This window comes from Nothoprocta perdicaria, unplaced genomic scaffold (genome assembly GCF_003342845.1).
Source record: "Nothoprocta perdicaria isolate Ctin4 unplaced genomic scaffold, notPer1 scaffold_126, whole genome shotgun sequence".
NCBI classification, from domain to species: Eukaryota; Metazoa; Chordata; class Aves; order Tinamiformes; family Tinamidae; genus Nothoprocta; species Nothoprocta perdicaria.
Window position 1 is genome coordinate 1 of NW_020454383.1, and position 22,520 is coordinate 22,520.

The 22,520-nt window shown below is 40.5% G+C and overlaps 1 protein-coding gene across 1 annotated transcript in view; it reads right to left on the bottom strand.

Annotated features, from left to right (window-relative positions):
• Positions 1–1,393: 1,393 nt before the first annotated feature.
• Positions 1,394–22,520, bottom strand: part of LOC112942337 (dual specificity protein phosphatase 16-like) — a gene marked incomplete at its 3' end in the record, with an annotated part of 52,732 nt that continues 31,605 nt past the window's right edge. The window contains exons 3-5 of the mRNA XM_026033242.1: positions 18,281–18,882; positions 17,086–17,224; positions 1,394–1,557 (exon numbers count right to left, since the gene is read on the bottom strand). Coding sequence (XP_025889027.1) covers positions 1,394–1,557; positions 17,086–17,224; positions 18,281–18,511 — 534 coding nt within the window. The remainder of the gene's footprint in view (positions 1,558–17,085; positions 17,225–18,280; positions 18,883–22,520) is intronic.

Genomic DNA, 22,520 nt, shown 5'->3' on the forward strand with positions numbered 1-22,520 from the left:
TGCTTTATTTTGGCAAGTTTCCCCATAGCATCATTAGCACCCACGTGAAAAATAAGCAGGGGATAGTAGTCAGTGCCTCGGAGTAACCGAGGGAGCCTCTTTGTAACGTCCCTTATTCGAGCCCCTGGTAAGCAGCAGACCTCCCTGGATAAGGGGTCGGGTCTGCAGATGGGCGCCTCTGTGCCCTGCAGCAGGGAGTCACCTATAACAATTACCCGCCGCTTCTTCCGAGTGCTCCTTTTTTCCTTCGGGGGAGCAGCCTCCGGGCGTGGAGCTGACGCTCTCTCTGCAGACTGCCCCCTAGATGGGCCTTGGTTGGCGTCCTCATCTATATTTAAATATCAGTTTACGAAAGCTGTTAGAAGCTTAACCTCTCCCAAATAATAATGGGAGGCAAGAGGGCATACGCAGTAGAAATGGAAAAAAAAATCCTTTGAGAAGTGATCCAAGATGAAGATTTCTCAGCCATATATGACTTGGTCCCCTTATGGAGACAAAAATCTGTCAAATCACATAGGAATTCTCTAGGTGTCCCTGCTTGAGCAGGGGGTTGGATGAGATGATCTCTAGAGCTCCCTTCCAACCTCAACCAGTCTGTGATTCTGCGAATACAGACATAAAATAATTTGAGACTGACTCTTTTAGACAACTGAGAGTCCAGCACCTTGCAAGTGCTATACTTAAAGGCTTTGTTCTCTGTTTTACATACACCACATATTGGGAACAGAAATTATTACATGCACAAGTATTTAGAAGAAAGTGTTTTTCTGTTTTTAATGTTTTGGGTTTTTTTTGAGTACAGTGATACCCAAAAGGCTCATTTTAAATGATACCCAAATGATTATCCAAATCTGAATATTAAATGAACAAATATTTGCTTGTCATAGTCCCTCATCATGATATTTAGGGTATCTTTTTCCATTTTTTTTAAGAAAAAAATTATTTCAAACAAACTTCCTTTTATTTAACATTAACCTACAGGTTACATAATTGTGTTAACTTCTAACACTTGCCAAAACAAACCAGTCCAAACTATATAGTTCCCTATATTCCTGTATTCCTGAATATTCAAGGAAACCACCCCAATCTTCTGTAATGAAGGATTTACTAGTTTGTTTCCATTAGCAGGTTACTCAGGAAGGTACCTTCCCCAAGATCAAGGTGAGAGTAGACCAAGTTTCAGATTACATGGCACAGATACTACTTATTGGGATATTATATGGACATTAGTTCCAACAGAGCTGGCTGTGCATAAGCTATGAAAACCTGTCATCTCTATCTACTTTAAATGTTTTGCAGTTGTAATGAGCCAATGTGATAGATGCCTTGACATAAAGACACATGGAGATCATGTAGTCACCCATGCAAACAACATGGCACCCAGAACACTCACCTTGTTGAGGACATCTCGCTGACACCCAAGGTAGAGATGAGGCAGGATGCGGGTTGGTCCAATGTTGGAGACAGGTAGGCATGGCTGAGAAATGCAGGTAGGGACGAGTGTAGATTTTCCTTCACAGAGACCAGGGAAAGAACTGGAGAACTCAGCAAAACCACCTGTGAAACAGACAGCATGAATTATACTTACATGCAGCGACGAAGGCATCGGTGCCTGCGCCAGTTCTCCAAAGAAAGTTCTCATTGCCTGGAACGACAAGGCTGCCCGCCCAGTGACCGAGGTGCAGCAGGAAAGCCCTAACAGGGGAACTCGCACAACGTGTGCGCGCCTCTTCCAGACCACGCAGAGCAACCACCCATCACGCAGGTCACAGCCTGCCTCGTTTTCCCCTTCTGCCTGGACATTTCTTCTACTGTCTCTCATTGACGCTCATCCTTCCTCAGAATTTTTCAGGCTTGACCATAGGTGGAAGGGAAAATTAAAAAATAATGCCCTCACACCAAAACCACCCACACTCTCTGGTCTCTCCACAAACCATTTTCTAAGGACTTCTTTCCTTTTAGACTAAGTCTATAATTGTCCACTGCGATTGCTACTGCATTAAGAAAAAGTCATGGCCACGGAATTTGGTAAAATTTGGCCTTGAATGAATTGTCATGAATGTTTGCTTTTGAATCCCACATCGTTATTTTCTATGCTGCTTATTGATTTATGCATTTCATAAAACACAGTCCAAGAGGTTTTACATTTCAAAACCACACCAAGCTGAGGCATCTCCACCTCAAGCGAAGAGGAGGCGCCATGTGGGGAGTACAGAAGAAATTTGGAAGTGCTGAGCACGGGCCACTGGGACTCTTCTGGGAAACTATAATTCTTTTGACAAAAGTGAAGAAATCTCCAGCAATCGACCTACACTTAGGTTAAACTAAGTTTAACAACTGAAGCCATCTAGCCTTTTTTCTTTTGTTTTTGATTGTTGTTGAATGTTTGCATCATGTTACAGCCAATCAGTAAGGGTCAAAGGCACAAATCAAAGTCAAAGTCTCTGACCTCATTTTAGGCTTTCCTCACCTAAAATTTCATTCCTCTGCTCACTTTTAAAGTGAAGGAAGAGTCATTATAACCTGTTCAGAACATGCTACCTTTTTATCAACAAGGAAGTGAAGAATTAATGTACTAAATCTGCCAAATCCTATGTTCACCATTATTATAATTTGAAGACATGAATTAAAATTATTCAGCAATAGGATAATGCACTGTTTTGTCAAGACTTGCACTGATCTTGCCTGAATTAGATCTATTCTTTGTATTTGATATTTCATATCTTTGCTAAATTCAGAAAAATATATACATATATATTATATATATGTAATAAATGCATATAATATATATTTATATATATAAAAATATATAATTTTTCCTGATATATATATATGTGTGTGTATATATACACACACACACACACACACATATATATATATATCCTTTCACCCCTTTTAGGTATTTTGCTTCCTTTGCTTTCCCCCTCAACTCTCACCACATTGTTAAACAATCCAATTTAATCTGATAAAAAAAGCCAATGAACAATTTTCAAAATAAAAGCATCACAACCAGCAATTCTTGTTATAGTCTTTTCCAGAAAGTCACTTCCTTATTTTGGTAGACAAGTGACTTTAGAAAGCTGACAATACTCATCTTTTGAATCATAAGACAAAACAGATTAAATTCACTGTAGGAGTTTCTTTTTTCTTTTTTTTTTTTTTTTTTTAAACCAGGCTTATGTCATAAGCATATATATCTTTATATTCCATTTTACTCTATAATCTGCTAGGAAAGAAGGGGAGAAAATGCTGTGGGGTGCAATTCTCTGGAGAGTCTGCGCTCAGTTTATAGATCCTGGTTCCCTGCACTCCAGCGCGCCCGGAGTCAGTTGAGCTTCGTGCAAGCTGAAGCACCACGAGCAGACTCCGGGCGTGCAGCAGGCAGGGCAGAGCAGGCACCATCTGCCCAGGACACATGGAGAGAGCTGGGAAACGGACAGGCTGCTCAAAAGACGCAACCACAAAGCACACACCAAACACACTCCCACTGGAAACCACTCACTTCTAAAGAGCAGCACGGAGCGGAAGATGCTTGGGAGGGCAAGCAGCAGACAGGCAGGCATTTATAGCAGAGGGACAAGAGTCAAACCCGAGGAGGGGCAAAGTTTGTGCAGAAATTCTTATTTTCCCCCGCTCAGTGCATTCCTGTGCTGCCTAAACAAAAAGTGCAGTTTGGTTCAGAACCACTGGAGGAACCACTGGCAGCAGCCCAAGCAAACGCCTCGGAGCACAGCCTGTCACCCAGAACACCCCGAGGATATCCAGCTCACGAAAGGCTGCCGGGAGGTCCCAAGGGTGATCCGCACTGCTCTGCCGCTGCTGACCTACAAGCCACTTCCAGTGGCACGCAAAGGAGGGCTCACACGCACGTAGCTTCAGAAAGGCAAAGGAAAGAGGCAGCTCTGGGATGCAGGCAGAGAAGTGAAAGCTCAAGAGACGGGTGTCAAAAGTAACTAGGCTAGTCACTACCATGCCGTGTTGCCCCCTCTGCCTCCAGTTTCTGGCTGCGTCATCCATGAGTGCTTCCTTGGTGAGCTAATACTACACATGCTAAGCCTATTTTAAGAGTCCTTTCTCTTCTCCATCACTTTTTTTTTTTTTTTTAAAACTTTGATGAAGCAGGTTAATGAGTTAAATGGAAAATTTCACAATTCAATCTAGGACAATCCACAGGAATCCTAGCTGGGAAATAAAAGGCACAAAACAAAGCAAAAAAAGACTGTGTCTTGGGGTTGTGTGGAAAGTGTGGCAAAGCTAAACGAAATCACTGCTTAGCACAGAGCCATACCCGTAAACTGAAATAATATGCAATGCAGTACAAGTCTGGCCCTGACACCTTGAAGTGTCCCAGCAAGCTAGCTTTCCTTTTCCTTGGTTTACAGTATCTGTTCAGGAGCACAGAGATTACTCTCCATTGCACTACTCAAATGATAAAAAGAGTTTTCAGACTGATTCTCTCACACACTTGATAAGTCCTCCAAAATACAGAATAATGTTGTTATGTTCCTGTTTCAGAAAACTCTCTCTGAATTCTTAGTCACTGCATGCCAGGTCATGACACTGGGATAAATTTAATATAAGATAGTGCACCACAGTCCCTAAGTTCCTTGAGGAGCTATTTGATTTCGCTTGCCTATGTTATATCACTTGGGAAGCTTTTTGGCTGTTTTCTGAAGCCTCTAACATGTCTGGAAATAGAAAAGTTACTCAAGTTCCTCATAAAAAGGCAACACAAGCAAAGAACAGATTTTCCTTACATGCTTTCATTGTAAGAGTCTACACAGGCAAAGCTGGAGGAATAAAAAACATTTTCCCCCAGCTATCTACAGACTGGACTCATTTCTCCATGAATACTGCAGTAAGAACCTAAGAAAACCTCAGAAACTGAGATTTTAGGAGGTGGAAAACATAGTCCATCATCACAAGTGTAAAGAGCAGTCTTATATTTTAGGGCCTTGTCAAGGTAACCTCCAAGTGGGTCAAGCTTAGATGTTTATATTCAAGATGGGATATTTGGCCTTACAAAATCATCTATAATTTGGAGATATACATATTAATACATGACAGTACTTGAATAGGTATGTGATTTCCTTTTCCTGTACCTATTTCATGCATCTTCTATCTCTGTACACATTCTGACACCCAACACTCAGAAGCAAGAGTCTATGTACAGTCTATACAAGGAACCTCTTAGGACAGAAGTTCTCTAACTACTCAAGACTACTTGGGCTCCTCTGCTATAAAAGCAGCAGACAGAGCCCAAAAACAAACTTTAAGCATTTGGAAAATGTATTTAGTGTACGGAGAATAGAAAACTGACTATTAAAAGAAAAGAGGCTTAGATTTGAATTTTGTATTTTGAAAACCATCTTTGTACCAAGGTATAGTTTATCTTTAAGTCATCTTAACGACCTCGGTTGGGCTACTGGAATTTTAGCCCGAAAAGTGTTTCTCTTCTGGAGCTAGTTCACAAACAATACCCTTTCTCCATTATTATTCCAGCCTCTACAAATGGCCAATCAATCACAAGAGCATATTAAAACTGTGGCAACCATATGTACAGGTCATAAACAGAGCTAGCAGCTTGTTAAAGTTTCACTTAAGTTATTGATAAACTTAACTGGGCCCAAATCCTATTTCTCTAGGTAAGATCTAGATCTCCCTCACATCTTGCAGCCAAGGGTGTCTCAATCAGAAGGGGTATCCTCTCCCTCCTTAAAATATCTTTGTAGTCTTAGCACAGCACTCAGTGTTAACACAACTGGCAAATGTGCCATGCGCTAGAAATAGATGACTGACAAAGAATGCTGAAGTATTCTCTCCCAAATAACTTACGGAATCACACAGGTTTCCCCTATTCTTCATCACGAAGCTAGACTGAAATAGCTGTCTTGGCATTAAACTGGAGGAAACTTCTCATCTACCCGAAAGTTACTGACAGAGAAAAAAAGAAACAAAAGCATTTTCATATATCTAAAAAAACTGCTTGTACTTAAAATGATTTGCCCCACCCTAAAGGATGTTTTTGAAATTTATCACCCTTTACTTTTGGGTGAACCCAACTAATAGCAATGAATTGAATGGAAGACTCTTCTTTCTCCACTACTGCAATAATTCCATCATATCTAAAAAGCCTTGATGATCCACCAGCTACACAGTACCTTATATATGACAATAACACATAAACATATATATATAAACACACACACACAAAAGGTATACACAGTAGTTTAAGCTACAGCACATTTTCTATCTATTATAATGGAATATATTGATAGAAGAAACATCTTATTGCACCTTTAAGCATACAGTTGCTTCTATCATCACTGCATGCATGCAAAGTCAGCGTATCCTTGGCTGGCAGCAAGTAGTTTACACTGCTCTAAGTTTGACTTACCTGTATAACAGGCCCTACACAAATTTGAAGGAAAAAAATCTTTGGGGATGGTGACTGCCATCATTATGGGAGCAACCTCAGTAACCGAACAGTTTCAAATTGTCCTTGTCTAATATAATTTTACAAGTAGGGAAAAAGAAGTGATAAATTGATGGAGATGTTCAGTTGGTTTTGTCCTTTTGAAAAGACATGCACTAATTTAACTTTGCTCTAATTTTAGATAGTCCCTCAACAGACTGCAAAGACATAAATGCTTCAAGGCAGCTCAGCTCTTGCTTGAGTAAAGTGTTAGAATGAACAGATCAGTAAAATGATTTTTGCTTTAAGCACGTGACAGGCAGCCCTTGTTTGCAGCGTGTGTAACAAACTGCAGGCCCGGAGCACATTCCAGTTCTTGTTCTGCTCGTTTCACGTAGCTACGATTCACGCAGTGTTTCTATGCAATCACGATAAGGCGCCAAAAGCTGTCAGAGGTTTGCAGCCCAAATGCTTGCGTGTGGCAGAAAACCCAACACCTCCTAGGTCTTTATAGTAAAGCCTGCGTTGCTGGCTTACAAGCCTCCACATCCATTAACAGAAATCTGGCAAGCACCAGTGTCCGACTCAATTACCCTGTTGCTATGGTTCCACAAAGTGGTGACTACACACTTTCCTTTCATCCAAACACTATAGTTTCCTAATACAGTAGACATGTGTTAGGATTATCATTATAAAGGTATGATCATTAAAGGAATCTTGACACCAGAGAAGTTTCAATTCCCTTCTCAGCCAACTTGGGAAACAAAACAGAGCCAAGCCCAGAAGACATGAAAGAGTTTCAACAAACTTCCACACTAAAATTTGTTATTTTTTTCCTTATAGATTCATTGCATAAATCCCTGTAAAAATAAAACTCCCAACTAACTTTGTCAGCAGCAGAAAAAGAAGAAGAGAAGCTGGAATCAGGTGGCAACAAATGATAGCCAGATAAATTTTGTTGACTTGGGAACAGCTATGTTTCATTAGGGGAACTGAATCCTTGCAGATGTAGATCCTTAGGGCTATGTAGTTTAGCCACCAGCAGAGACAATTTCTAGATTAATAAAGAGAAATAATACTAGTATTGAGAGCCACAAAAATTTACATTATCTCATCTGTTTTACTTTATATGAGATCAGGCTTGGAGCACTGCATGATGCTATCAACTACGATGCTATGGTTGTGGGGCAGTAGCTCTATGAACTACCAGAGATATTTTGCAAATAAAAGGCTGATTAAGCCCTTAATCTTTGATCTGAACACTTCATACAGAACTGCAAAGTGCAAATAATGTTGTTCTGGTTGTGTCCGACACTCAGTAAAACCATTCAAGATAAATAACACTCTCACAGGATATAAAATTGGAGGGGGAAATGCATATTTTTTATACCCATTCCATGTTCTGTTGGTAATATAGTTTTAGTATGGGGAAAAATACAAAAGTTAAGCAGCAACTCCAATATACAAAAAAACATTTTTCAAAACGCAAACGTTGGGTCTTCATTCACACCCAAAATCCAGTCTTCCCTCACACAAACACATGTGATCCATCTTCAGCTTAAGGTTCTTACGGCTGGTCCTGTGAAATGTCATCTGGTTTTGGAGAAGAACATCCCTACTCCCATTCTGCAGACATCCCCCCCATCCACCAGCCCAGGACCCCTTTGCCCACCTGCTCTCCACCTTCTCTTCTGCAGGGTGCTGAGGAGATCACAAACTGCCACCAGCTGCTCTCACTGTCTTTCACCGATTGCCTTGAGCCTTGATTGCCTTTTTAGTTTTTCCTTTGTATGCAAATCCAGTATAATAGCTGTTCCCTCATACACATATTCATTCTATCTTCATGTATTTCTAAAATATGGACAAACTGATTGCTAGACAATACTAGTATCCCTTTAATATTCCTTATGAAATTACTAATGCAACAGCCTGCTCTGTAACTCCTTAGCACTTGCAAATATTTTCAGAGCTCTGCACTCTGAGTTTTCTCTTTAATTGCCTAATGCTAGCTGTTCTCTTACAACTCAAATAAGTACATATTGACAAAGCGCAGAAAAGAGCAGATACTTGACTACACTTCAGAGATAAGGTGGATTGAGATAGGGCATGAAATTAATGTGCAACAGCTGACCTGCCTACAACTCTGCAGTGAAAGGTAAATATGAGAATAGGGGGCCTTTTTTTCCCGAGTACAGTTGTCCAAATGTGGATGCAACTCCTATAAAAGAGCTTTGTGCCCATACAAATCCCAGCAGTACTGTTTCCACTTCGAAGAATTAACTTAAATTGCATTTGTCCTGGAAGCATTTCTTTTCAGAAGCAGCCATGAAATACAACTTCAAACGCAAGAAAGCTGAGAAAATACACGAAGTGATGTGAAGAACTGTCGGTTTCCGATGAGCGTGACAAACAAGGCTCTGAGGACAGCTCCACACAACTGCCTGTTACACCAAGTGCCTGCAGCAAAGCCAGGAAAGAGGGGAAAAGAGAAGAGATTCGGAAAGACAAGAAAACAAGTTGGGCACCAAGATAAGGTACTTTGCCACCTTCTCAAGCCAACAGAGACACATTGTAAAGACTACAGCAGCATCTTTGTGCTTGTAAAAATATGCTCGTGGGTTAGTAAACCCACTAACTCCAGGGGTGGTAGCAGAACTTCAGAATCCTCCTGTGGACTACCTTGTGGTTGAGATTCTATGATGGCTACTAGAGGGAGGTCCAAACAACTTTTTCTAGTGCTGAGGCCTACACATCACCACTGCTGAGCTCAGCCTGGAAATATTTTTCATGGAGACACACTAATTTGAGGATCTCCACTGTACCAATGCTTACTTCCACAGGACTTGCCAGAACTTCCATCATATTTTGTTTTGTTACGCCTTTGGTCAAACCTTACCAAAATCGAGCAATGTGATTACAAATCTTTGTGGGCGACAGCAGACACGGCAACTCACATGGCTTCCCCAAAACCTGCAGGCTAAAATACGCACGTGAATGTGTTCTGTACAATGTCCCAGTTGATCCAGCGGGCCCTGCAGATCTGCCTGCCTCAGAGATGCACGGCAGAATTCCTCCTCTTGCTGCTGATGCAGATGTAAGAGACAGTGAATAGGTTTTGCCACAGCCCACAAAGGTTGCTGGAGAAGCCTGTACACACTGGTCATGCAGAACACACTGGACACTGCCAACTTGGGCATTTCTTAAGTGCCACTCAAATCAGTTGCTTTCCCTTTGGATTCTGACGATTTAGAAAAGGTCAAAGGGAGAAATTACTTTTCCTCTCAATTAATTCTTCTTTAAAACAGACTAGTAGTGACTTCACTCCTTTTCCCACAAGACCTAATTGTCTGACAGTTCACTGGTGTTAAGTCAGGATCAAACACAATTGTTTTAGAGCAGAGACAGGGAGTAGAAAGAGCCTAGGACGCAAGTGATGAGTCAAAAGCCAAAGGCGGCATGCATACACTAGAAAAGTAGTGTGGAAGACTTTGAAGATTATTTGATGGAAGATTCACCCTCTCCTGCTTTTAATCCAGAATTTGCTTCTTCATTAAGGGTACCAATTACTCATGCATTTTATATAGCTATATACTAATGAACAGTATATTGGCATCCCAGCAGCAAACAAAACACAGCAAAATTTCCAACTAGCTCTACGGCATAAAGTTAAGGTCCTGTATATTTAAGTAAACCTTACAAAAGCTTCTGCATTCCCAAGGGTAGGCAGTGGAGTACATTGATGGTTAGCTCCCCCCTTACTTCTAGCAAATTGGAACTTGTTACTGTAAAGGCTTATCAGTGCCAGGCACGAAACCTGTCTATCATTACTGAAAACTGCAAAAATCAAATTTACACTACAATAGAGAGAGAAGATACACAAAACACTAACATTAATGTTTATTTTGTCTCCGGGCAGACGCTGTTCTGTGGCTTTGTTGCACTTTCACAATCATATTCCCAGTGCGCATTTTCTGCCCAGACACAGGAAAACGTGCATCTAGGAGCTGCAGGACAGATTCTCCCCTCGGCTGCAGCGAAGGAGAGCTGTCAGCTTTCCGACGGGCGCTTTTAGGAATCTGCGACGTTTCGACTGCTTAAATGAGCTGCAGACCCGCATGGCCCGCTACAATTCATGCATTCCAGCTCCGCTCCGCGGGGCCGCGTGCCATTTTCCATTACACAAGCTCACGCTGCCGAGCGCGGCTGGGCTCGCGGCCACGGCGCGGGCAGCGCGCGCCTCCCCCACCGCTCCCGTGCCGTCCCCTCCGCGCGGCCACCCCGACTCAACTCGCCGCTCGCCCCTCAAGCTTCCTCAGGAAGAGCTCCGGTTTTATTACGGCAACGCTCAGCAAGCGGCGCGGGAGCGAAGCAAGCTCCTTGCCCCACAGAGCTTACTTTCCTTGGAAAGATAAGGTTAATGAAGAAGTTAAGCAAAAAAGGGTCACAGGAAACAAGGGGGAAAAGAAAGAAAAAGACAAGACCAAAAAAAAGAAAGAAAATTGAGTCAAGTCTCAGTGCAATAGTGGCCTCTAAAACTAAGAGTGTTAGCCTAAACACAAGCAGAGAGAACATCCTGGACACTCTCTTGCCCTCTCTGAAGGAAAAAAAATGTCTTCGTCATAATACCAGTCAATTAAGTTTCATAAGCATCTAGAAGTATCCAAAACAAAAGCAAAGTTCACAAGTTATTCTTGGGTTGGAGAAGTATTATGAGAGCGTCAAACTCGTCAAACTTCGCTTTCTCTCAAAGGGCAGCAAGTGGATCCACATATGAAAGTAATAAAGCGTCCTCCAATTTTTCAAGTGCTTAAAACAATCATGGCACTGGATGAGCACTCAAAACCTCACTCCAAGTACAAAGAGTGGGAGGATATTCGCACTGTGCCAGCTGTAGCCACGGGCACTAGTTTTTCTAGGCTCTCTTTCACCAAGGCTGACAGAAAGGGAGGCTTTCACAGAGGGAGCTTCAAAGCAAAACTCCTTCCTTGCTCTTCTGTAACAGGCTCAACTCCACGGGCTACAAGATCACTTGGAGAACTTGCACCCATTCTGCAAAACTTTTACTTTTTTCCTTTCAGACACTTGCTGGTAACACTGTCCACATTCATATTATCAGGAAAACCAGCTTTGTTATGCAACTGTCCTTTTCCCTCTGAGCACTGGCAGAATACTTTGATAGCTTATTCCTTATTATTTCAACTTGCAAATTACTCTTAACTCAATAACTCTAACTCACAAATGAACTGTAATGAACTACTACCACTTGGAGATGTGCTCTTCTCTCTGTGGTGATCTCAAAATACTTGGTGCACAGGGAATGCAGAGAACTTTAGTCAACTGCAACCAAAGGTTATTAAGGTTCACCTCCAACATTAAAAGGTAGAGGTGGGTAGGGGAGAAAACCAAATATGAGGGTGTTAGACAGGAAATTATCAGGCAGCACAAACACCTAACTCATGTCATCTTTCAGTACACGCCGGCTATCCACGTATTTCACACTTAGGATTGTAGAAGTAGGGAAAAGCAACTCAAGTTCCACAATCCTGTTCATGTCAAAGGGTAGATGGAAACAACCAGATCCACTCACGGAGACTATATTCTTGAAATTTCACTTCGTGCCTCCTGGCAACAGGACTTATTTTTAATCCAGCTTTGCTTTCGGCAAGTCGAGACAATACAATGGCAAACATACTCTTGAGATGCACACATTTTCGAGAGTCTTTTGAACAGAGACAATTTCAAATAATATTTAAGAGAAATCCCAACATAAGTAAGTTGTAGAAAAATTCTTCAGCTTACTTCCTTCTTTGTATCCTCCATGTGGGTCTTCCATTCTGCATGTATTCTCTAACAGATGAGAGACAGGACAGGAGGATGCAGTGGCTTGGACATTTTTTGCCATGGTCTCAAGCTAATCACTCGCTATTCTTTTTCCAGGACCCTTGCCTGATCTCACTGAACTCGTCTGCTGGCTTTTTATGTTTTCCATCCTCACTTAGTTCAAGACTTTATTTATTGTCCACTGTATGTCACCCGCATTTGTCACTGAATACGAAATTAGTAATTTATGTCTTTGTGCTTATCACAGTACCTTTGTGCTCAATGAGAGTTCTGAGACCTTGGAGACGAAACCCATTACGTCATATTATTGCTCGTATTTCATAGGCAGAAGTGCAGCAGAGATTAGATGACAACTCAGCATTTGGGCTTGACTGCATTACCATGATGACTGCACCCAAAAAAGGAGTGGTCCGGTACAACTTCACTGTTTGATGTTCATGCAAGTCAAATGCAGGCTTCAGCTAGGCACCTAGAAGAACTGTACTTCCCCATTAGTGATTCTGTCAACTGTTGAGCTGACCTGGATAGTATGTAGGTTATGCACTCCATTTCTTCAAGACAGCTATCATTAGACCTGAGCAGGAAAGATCACTCACTCCAGTGTTGAAGAATGGCATCTTTGTTTCCAACCATGTTTGGACACTGCTTTCTACAGGTTTTCTACAGACAAGATTCAAGCATCTCTAACCCCAATTTAATCTACAGATCAGGCCCATGCTATTTAATGGAAGACATGGGTCACTATTACACAACTGCATACAAATTTATAACAGATTATAGCACTGGAGGGCCAAATTGTACAAGGACTTCTAGAAGCTCACAAAAACTTCCTGTATGTTTTACTCCCCTTCCTCAACAACAACTGGCTGTTCAGTGGCATTGAATACCCAGTTATATCAAGTCTAAGTGGCAATCCTGATAAAAAAGGAAAAATGTACCCTTTATGATTTGGTGGCAAAACATGCTCCATCTTTTGCAGTACTTTAAGAAATTCTTACGGAGAGTTTAGCCTGTTTCTATGACCCTACATTACACAACTCTGATGTTTATCTAATCCTTCTTAGACATTTACCATTGCTCCATGTTCATATGAGAACAAGAATTCTGCTTTTGGTTTCAGTTCATTGCTAATTCTATGTCTCTCTATTAGGCTATTGCAATTTTTAATCTCTTGGATAGGGAGACATGTAAGGATTTCCATCTGCTTTTTCAGAAATCCTTACATTTAGCAGGAATTCTCTGCATAGAAAACATAAAATAAGCCTTTACTTCTTCACCACAGGCAACATTTGAAAGGTAATCATTATGAGGACATCCAGGCTTACAAGAGCAAGAAGCAGCCTAATTAAAAGGAAAAGTAGGGAAAAATAAGTGCATTAGTAAAGCAGACAATGAGTAACTTCCACTGGCATAGTGGAACAGAAGCTAAATAAGATTCTTCCTCTTTATCACCTTGATAAAGTTATGGCATTGTTAGTAGCATCTCCTGTTTCTGTAAATCAAGCAGAAACATCACAAACTTAAAAAAATCACAAAACAAGCAAAATAATTTTAAAAATAGTTTTTGAATCTAAATCTGGTTTTCAAAATATCGGAAGAGAATGGTACAAGGCAAATCCTTGCGCTTGTGTAACTGAGTGGGGTAATCTAGAATGACAGAAATGAGAGGGGGCTTAAGCCTTCACTAGCCACATTGCTGTGTTTTGCATACTGTTAAAAATTAAGAATCAAAATAAATATTTAAATTTCTGAGAACATTCCCTACAGGATTATTTCTATCAGGTTAGATCAAAAGCTTAAACTAATTGGTATGGGTTCCTTTGAGGTCTTTATATTAGTAACTTAACTGGAAAACAAAGTTCAGGTTAGAGTATACCTCTGTGCACAACCTCAATAATTAAAACATAACAAAACTCCACAGAACCCACCAAATGCTCAGTAATAGGGAGAAGCAGCAAGAACAGATACAGGAATTTCAGATATTTGTTAATTGCTGTTTATTCTGTCTCAACAAAAAATATTTTCCTATCCCAAAACCTTTATTTAAGGTCACTGTTTTGAGTAAACCACACTGAGTGGCTCAGGGAATACTCAAGTCCAAAGGTTTTTTTCTTTCTGCGCGGTGCATTGACCCCTACTCTCAGTACGAGCCATAAACGTTTACGAGGGTTTGTCATCAGCTTGCTGAGACAACACATTTTATCTCCTTTTCCATAGCTGCATATCAACAAACTCTGAGAAATGTTTTATAGGACAAAATCTTGCATGATGGCTCTCCCCACACAACTCCAGGAAAAGAAGAGGAAGATTTTTCTCCTTAATCAAGACACAAGCAGGAAAAATACCACTGCTGAGACTTCAACTGGTTACAGAGCAGCAGATGTATCTATCACCTCTGTGAGTTCCTCCTTTAAGTAGCTAGTTCTTTAACAGATGTAATAAAAACAAAAGAATTGTGAAACAGAATTTTCTCCGTAAGGAAGGAAGCTGATTATAAGAGAAGGAAATGTTACAGAGCGGAAGGAACATAGCTGATGTTAATTACTTTAATATCAATTCATCTTAACCGGCTGTATTTCATGAAATAAACACTTACCTATCACAGATCAAGAGTAAACACTTTGTATTTCTCTTCTGCTACTAGCAGTTGTTTTAGCATTCAGAAATTGCCCCATGCCTAGCTATTTAACAAAAAAAAGATGAAATCCTCAACTCTATGCTTTATTAAGAGAAATGTATTGGACATGTTGAAGTAAATATTCTCCTTTCTATAGGAGAGTTTTAACACTCCTTTTAAACTCCTTTAAACTCCTTAGTTTTAACACTACTTTTCTGTAGGAGAGTTTTAGGGTTTAGCTTACCTTAACACACAAATTAATCCTTCAGTTGCTTATGGCTAAATTAATCTCAGTTAGCCAACAGGCACTTGTATCTTAAAACTTGTTTTAAGTTGCATTTTTGGCTTGAACAGGCAACTACCAGATACAGATAAAAGAAAAAAATCCATAACACTTTCTCACAGCATCATTATGAGGTTCACAACTGGTGCTTGCCAAGATGATGCAGAAGTGGGTACATTCTCTTTCTGATACTTCCCCTCCTACAGAGGCCACCTATTACCCTGAGGATGGTGACATTATGAACATCATCTTAATGGAGTCCAGCAGAGCTAAAAGAGGGCCAGAGCATTGCTTCCTATAAGCCCATCTTAAAACTACAGAAAAGCAGCAGCATTGACAGAGTTTGAGCAACCTTTTTCTTCTCACTCCTCCCAAGGATGATGTTTTCCTGGCAATTCTGGGAGGGAAGATTTGTGCTATCCTTGTCTGCTTGGCCTTACTCAGGCTTTCTCCCCCAGGAGATCTAATTCTTAGTTATAAAGAACTGCTTCTCTTCCTACCATGAAAATGAAAATAGCCTGTATTACCACATAGAGCTATGATCCATCTGCTCCAGGGTATTTAAGGAAAAAAAAAACACCACACACAAACACCCCTCAGGGCAGATCATGAAGATCAGAGTTAGGCATTTGATCAATAAAAGTATTTAAGGGGCATGAATTTCTCCTAGACTGGTCTATTTTTTTTTTCCAAATAACAGTATAATTTTAATAAAAAACTAATCACACATCTCATCACTTTTTCAGTAGGTGTTTACTGTGCTAAGAGACTCTATGTTTACTTTGTTCCTCAAAGGAAAGAAGAGATACTTCATCCTAGATTGTAGTTTACAGTCCACAAGCATAACTCTTACGGTGATAGCTAAAAAAGACACTCCAAACATAACCTAAGTAAAATCTGACATACCACAGTTTGGCATATATGCTTGCTATACATATATAGAGAGAAAGCTTAGTAAGCTTTATAAACATACAGCTTATGTCAGCAGAAATGCACCTATGAACAGAAAAAAAATCTTTCCTTCCCCCGCCATCCCCCTTTCACTGTACTCATTTTGAAAATAGTTGGGAAAATTCTCTCAGCAACACAATCACCTCTCTATCACTTCCATTTGAAGTCACTTCATTTGAAGTCACTAAAAATTCAGTGAAATCCTCCCGATGATGCATCTCTCTCAAGAGACTTCCCTTCTCATTATCTCTGACTGTAGTTTAAATAGCTCTCAGACACATGTATGCTTCCTTAGATCACTGAATCGGTCATGGCAATGATTTCCTCCTTCTCTGCATCATCCCCTCTTCTTTCTGCTCTGGATTTACCTCACACCCCTCCTTGTTCCCTCTCGGGAGCACTGACTCTACTGTTGCGGGACAGAAGAAACAACAAAAACACATCTTAACCAAATCTGTATTATAAGAACTTAAATTTCTAATGATGCTTTGACCTAGTATTCAAAGAAAAAAAAAGTGGGAATATGTGGAAAGTCCTAAATAGAGTATCATAAAAAAATGAAGTTTAGTTAGTCATACAAAATAGCTTCTTTAAGTATGTTATTGTTGGAGTATGCACCAGTTCCTGGTATTTATAAAGCTTAAGAGCACAGTACTGCAGTTACAGGATTTTTGACCCTAAAATAGCAAACATATGCATCTAAAGAAAACCAAAGTGATCACTTTCCATTTATACAGCTCTAATGGTGCAAAATGTCCCCTGTAAGATAAAATGTCCCCTGTAAGATACAATTCCTATCTGTGGTATTTATTATGAATGTTACTAAATGCATAAAAGAACAAATGAAAAAAAACTAAGCTACAACTGAAGAGTTACACCAGGATTTTTTTGCAAAGTTTCATACACATCAATTATATTAAGAGCACTTTCTTTTTAGAGTTTTTTTTGTTGTTGTTGTTTTTTTTTGGTACATCATACCTGAAAGCAGATACACAGAGCTGAAATTCTTCTCCAGTTTGCCCAGAAGCACAGTAAGAAAGCAGTCAGGTGAGAGAGAGGTCACATCTTTAGAGCTTTGGTCATACACCACCACTTCCTGCTGGCAATCAATTTCAATCTGAAATACAAGTCATGGAAAATAAGGTAGGAAGGAGGAAGATGATTAGAAGTGCATTATCAGCAGCATGAAGTCAGGTCAAGGGCTCCTACCTGTTTCCTATGTCACATTCCAGAAATATGGATTTCTTACCTAGCTATATGCAAAGCAGCTTTTATTTTATACTTAATACACCTGAACCATTTTAATTCCTTTGAGAGTTTAAAACTTATTATCTGATCCAAGTGATCCACTTCCCCAAGGAGAAGTGTACTCTGTAATGTTCAGCCATCAGGTAACACCACTTACAAAAAGCCATCAGTTTGGGCTAGTTCCCCTGCCCTAGCCTAAACTGTTAAAAAAAAGTCCACTTTCAGTTTCTGCTTCTAAGCTTTTTGTTTAAAGAGAACCTTAAACTACCTAGAACCATATATATTTGAGCTATCTGTAAAAATATGTGTATTTTCAATAATAAAACAGCTATATTTTTTAACCCTTGAAGGCAGACGTACCATGTGCAGATTACTTTTATCATCTAAGGCATTAAAAACAACTATTAACTGGCTAAAAATAGTCACTGATAAGTTTAAAGAACTTATTTTCTTTTCACTAGCAATACTCTTAAAAACACAACCGCCTCCACCAAAGCTATTCACATGAGAAGCATCTTAAACAGCAAGTAGCAGCCGGAACTGACAGAGCTACCAGTTTCTTTACAATCTGTATGACCATTTACAGAATGATCTCTGCTACTGCAGACCCCAAAAACTCCTTCAAAGTTTAGAAGGTGAATGTTGAGAGCATTGATTCAATACATATAGGGGACTGTGCTTTACAAGGCTCACAAAGATCTGCCTGAGTAATTTCAAAGTCCCAACACCTTACTCTGTAGCTGCTCTCTTTTACTTGACAAAGAATGCTAACAAAAAACCTGCTAGTAACTGACAGCCTCTTACATCAGGTAAAAAATGGCCCCAATTTTGTCTTTTAAAACAAATTACCTAAGGGAAATTATTACAAATTGCTCTTCAGACCCTTTAAAACAAATGCATGAAATAACAGGAAAATGATCCTTACCTTGTGTTTTGCTGAGTGCTGAATGAGCTCTGTGATCAAAACTTTGTCCTGCTGCAGCCTCCGCTTCATCAGCTTGGAGCAGTTGATGTTGATGGCATCCAAGATGTGGGACGTATTGTATTCCACAAAGGGGCGGCTATCGATCAGGAGAAATTTTTCCGTACCGCTCTCCAGCAAAGCCACCAACTTCTCAGCGACAATGAGTTGAGTCCTGATCATCTCATCGGCCATGACAACAATGAGGCCTCTTTTGCCACCTCCCTCTCTAATTTGCTGCGGTGATGTAATGGCTGTGTACTCAAAGGCTTAGCCACACCATTGTACTAGAAGTGTATGAGGTCATGCTGGTAGTGACTGGCAAAAGAAAAGTTAAACCCATTTTCAGAAAGAGCTCTTCAAGCTGAATGTCTCCTCCTGCTTCGAGTCCATGTGCCGTTACAAAGCGTTCGCTCCGCAAAGCAGCCCCTCACATCTGATTCATCGGGAGATGACTATGGAATGGCCATTTCACAATTCACACAAAAGATGCTTTCTGGCTGCCACTGCATTACATCATTCTTTACCTTTGCTCCCACCCATCAGCTTTGCACCGGACTAAGAGCCTGGAAGAAGGGAGAGAGAAAAACACATACCCGATGAGGCCATGAAAGTGTGCAGCACAAAATATGCAACTTCGTGACTAAGCGCGCAGTGCTCCGTACCATAAAACAAAACATTCCTGAGAAGTTTCCCTCCTTTGCTGCATATTCTGAAAGACTAAGAGATAATTTTTTGCAACTACAGTCTCTGAATCTATTCCAACAGTCCTGCCTGTTCAATTATCTTGGATTTCGGGCAACAGACCCCGTCTTAATTGCAGACTTTTGTTGCCACTAACTCTGCCTCTTCACAAGACTTTGTTAGAATATAATTAAGAGATACAGCCCTAAATCATGGTGTTCTTCTCAATAGCAAAACTAATTGGATGTGTTTCTGCACTCCAACAGCATTAGTAAGAAGTTGTAAAATTTCTTGGGATACTTTTTTAAAAAACTAATGACTTGAAAAGTATTTCATAAAGCAGAACTGCATGTCTGGGGACTGACACTGTACAAAAGCAAAAGACAAACCTTATATCCACCTCCCTCTTTTGAGAATATGATTGAAGAGAAACCAGAAGAACAAGGTGCTACATCAGAGCAAAAGCATTTCACTTGAATTAATCACCAGATATGAAACCAGGGCTGCAGAGACACTACTGAAATGCATAGCCTGGCCCGCCCAGAACAGTTACATGAGAGGCACTACGCTTTTCATATTAAATAATGTCAGAAGCAAACTATCTTTCAGTCAATTTAGGGAGCGATATCATGGAAGACATCTGTAGAGGCACACTCCTGAGAATGGAGCCCTGTGGTGGTTCCTTTCCCAGGATTTAGCTGCAGTTTAGTACATTTACTGCTGCAGCTATAGATCCAACAGGAATCATGAGTCAAAGAGGCTTTGCTCCCACTGCTCAAAGCTTGCTCTCTCAGCTCAGTCATGCATATTTGCAGCAGCCCCATAACGCTGCAGAGAACAACTCGTGAGCAAACACGAGCTACACATTCAGCTGTCCTGGTGATGGACTCGGGCAAAAGGGGCGTCTGAGACATGGTCCTCAGCCAAGGCAGAACTCCAGTTAGTGTCCGCGTGCCAAAGGAGAAAGCTCAGCTACTCAACGTGGCACCCTGCTTGCGGCACGGGCACTCGGGGCTCAGCCCGGCCCACGGCGAAGCCGCCTCAGCAAGGAGCCGCATTCTCGAGCTCACGGTTCACAGCGCAGCGGCCCCTTTTCCCGCTTGGAAAGTGATTTCAGGTAAGCAAAACTATGAGGCACACCTCTTGTGCGAGGCCAAGGACGCACTCGAGCAATGCCCGGGTCAGTTCTGGCCTGGCCATCTAACCTAGGACCCAAGCAGTCTTCTTGCCTTCACTTCTTGTTGCGTGGCATGGCAAAGACAGACAGCTCAACTGCCAGAACACAGAAGCAGGCTGGTATGGAAAGGGGTGACAAAACAAAAGTCCAGTTGATTGACACTCTTCTTTAAGGCAGTTGAAACATGCAGAACAGAGCAAGTTAAGAAGATACATTTTCCTGAACACTTAATACCCATTCAAGTACAAAGATGAAGCTGTTATATACTTAAAAGTTGTTGGGGAGGAAAACACAAAACAAACGTACACACAACCCCTAACTCTTCAGTATTAAGGGTTCATCTGAAAAATATACATTGTATTTGCAATGCTGAATAGCTGGTTCACTTAGAAATGTGAGGAGAAGCATTTCTATACTCTTCTGAGCAATGGAGCATGTACCTTGGACGCTAGGCACTAGAAAAACTCTTCAGCTAATCTATAAATCACTTATTAAATAAGTCCTATTGCAGCAACAAGTCACCTGTGTTTAGCAATGGGAAATCCCGGTCAGCAGGTGTTCTATTCATTAGATGAATTATACAAACTTACACATACAAAGCCATAAATTAAATTCATTTTAAAAAGCATACACCTCACTTTAACAGAAACAAATAGTCTAAAAACAACAACAAAAAAAAAAAAAAATCAGAAAACAAAATTAAAGCAAACTTGTTCCATGTTCTGAAGAGAACAGAGTTTCAGTAATAACGCAAGACAAATGCCAGGTTTCATACAAATAGCCACTGGGTTGATAAAATGGGTTAATAAGATCTGTGGGCCTGAACTCACTGGTGCACTGCTGGCAGACGCCGCGGCCTGCTGGCAGTCGTTTTTAGCCTGTCCACACTGAACCACATAGTACTGAACTGCATACTGCTTTAAATTAGAAACAACAACATGTCAGTCTTTAATGAAATCTATTAAGAAAATGCCCCCCACACCTGGGCATGTAGCCTAACAGGCAGCTAAGTTTCCCCTCAAAAGGCTGTGATTGTACCCAGGCCTCAGGCTTTCTGCAGACAGGCTAGGAGGCATCAAAAGATTTTATCATTATGTAATGGAAGAAAATTCAAAACTTTATAGTTGTGTTGAATTTCTTTCAGTGAGAGAAAGGACAAATGCATTGCTTATTTCTCTTAACACGGTCCACCACGGATTTTGACCCCTGTTTTTGCAAAGGCTGCCAGATATCAAGCCTACTGAATCAATGAAAACTTTTCCAGTGCCTAGAGTGGGAATTGGCTCTAGCTCTTCATGAGCGAGACAGTGTGTTCATGAACTAGACAGTCTGTTTTGATGGGTAAACTGCTGACTTAAGTTCTAAGTTACAAAAGGAAAAGAAATCAGATGAGAAGCAAGAAAACAGAAAATTTTAAAATGGCAGTCAGCTAAATAATAATGTTTACTTTGCAACTTTAAGTTCGGGACATATCACAGCTTCCAAACTCCTTTGCTGCCTGGGCCTTTGTTCTCTTATTTAAAAAGTTTATTCTAGAAGATCATCAAAAGAAGCATTAATTTAATGTTTAACTACGTACTAACTTGATGGTAAGTTTCTGAAAGCATTCTGCCCATGACAGGAAAGTAAATTTCACAGTAATGCAATCTCAAATTATTGTGATTGATAAACATTTTGTTCCTCCCCTCCCCATGGGGACCATTTCTGTAAAAAATGGCATTCCACAAAGTTTTTGTTTTGTTTTCTCCTGCTGCTTCTCATACCATCAGACTTTCAAACTCTTCCTTGGAGCCCACCTATTCATGAGAAACTGGCAGCCCACTGCTTTAGGTAAAAACTAGAGGTGAAGGAATTGAGATTCACTGATTTTAACTGAAGTGTCTTCCCTTCCTGGCAACTGCTCTAATCACTCAGCTCCTATGAGGTTTGTTCCATTTCTAATCCAAGTTTGTAGGCAGGCAAAACTGCACTTTCTTGACTTTTTTTCTGTGCTCTAGTTGAGAATTAGCTCTCAAAATGATGCAATATAACACTTTGCCCTAAAGAGGCCATTATGTTGCTGATCTTCAAGCTAGGAAACCATCTTAGTCCCAGGATGTTCTACACTAAAATCAGCGTTAAGGTAATCCAGCTATGAGAATACTCTGTGAAGTCACTCGCATACCCCTGCACGTGGCTTCCTCCTCGCTGTACACGACTAAAACCTGAGGCACTGCTTGCTACTGCTTTTCTTCATATATATATATGTGTGTGTGTGTATGTATTTATATATATGTGTATGTATATATATATACACACACATATATTTATATAAAAAATTTTAATTTACTGTAAAACTAACCT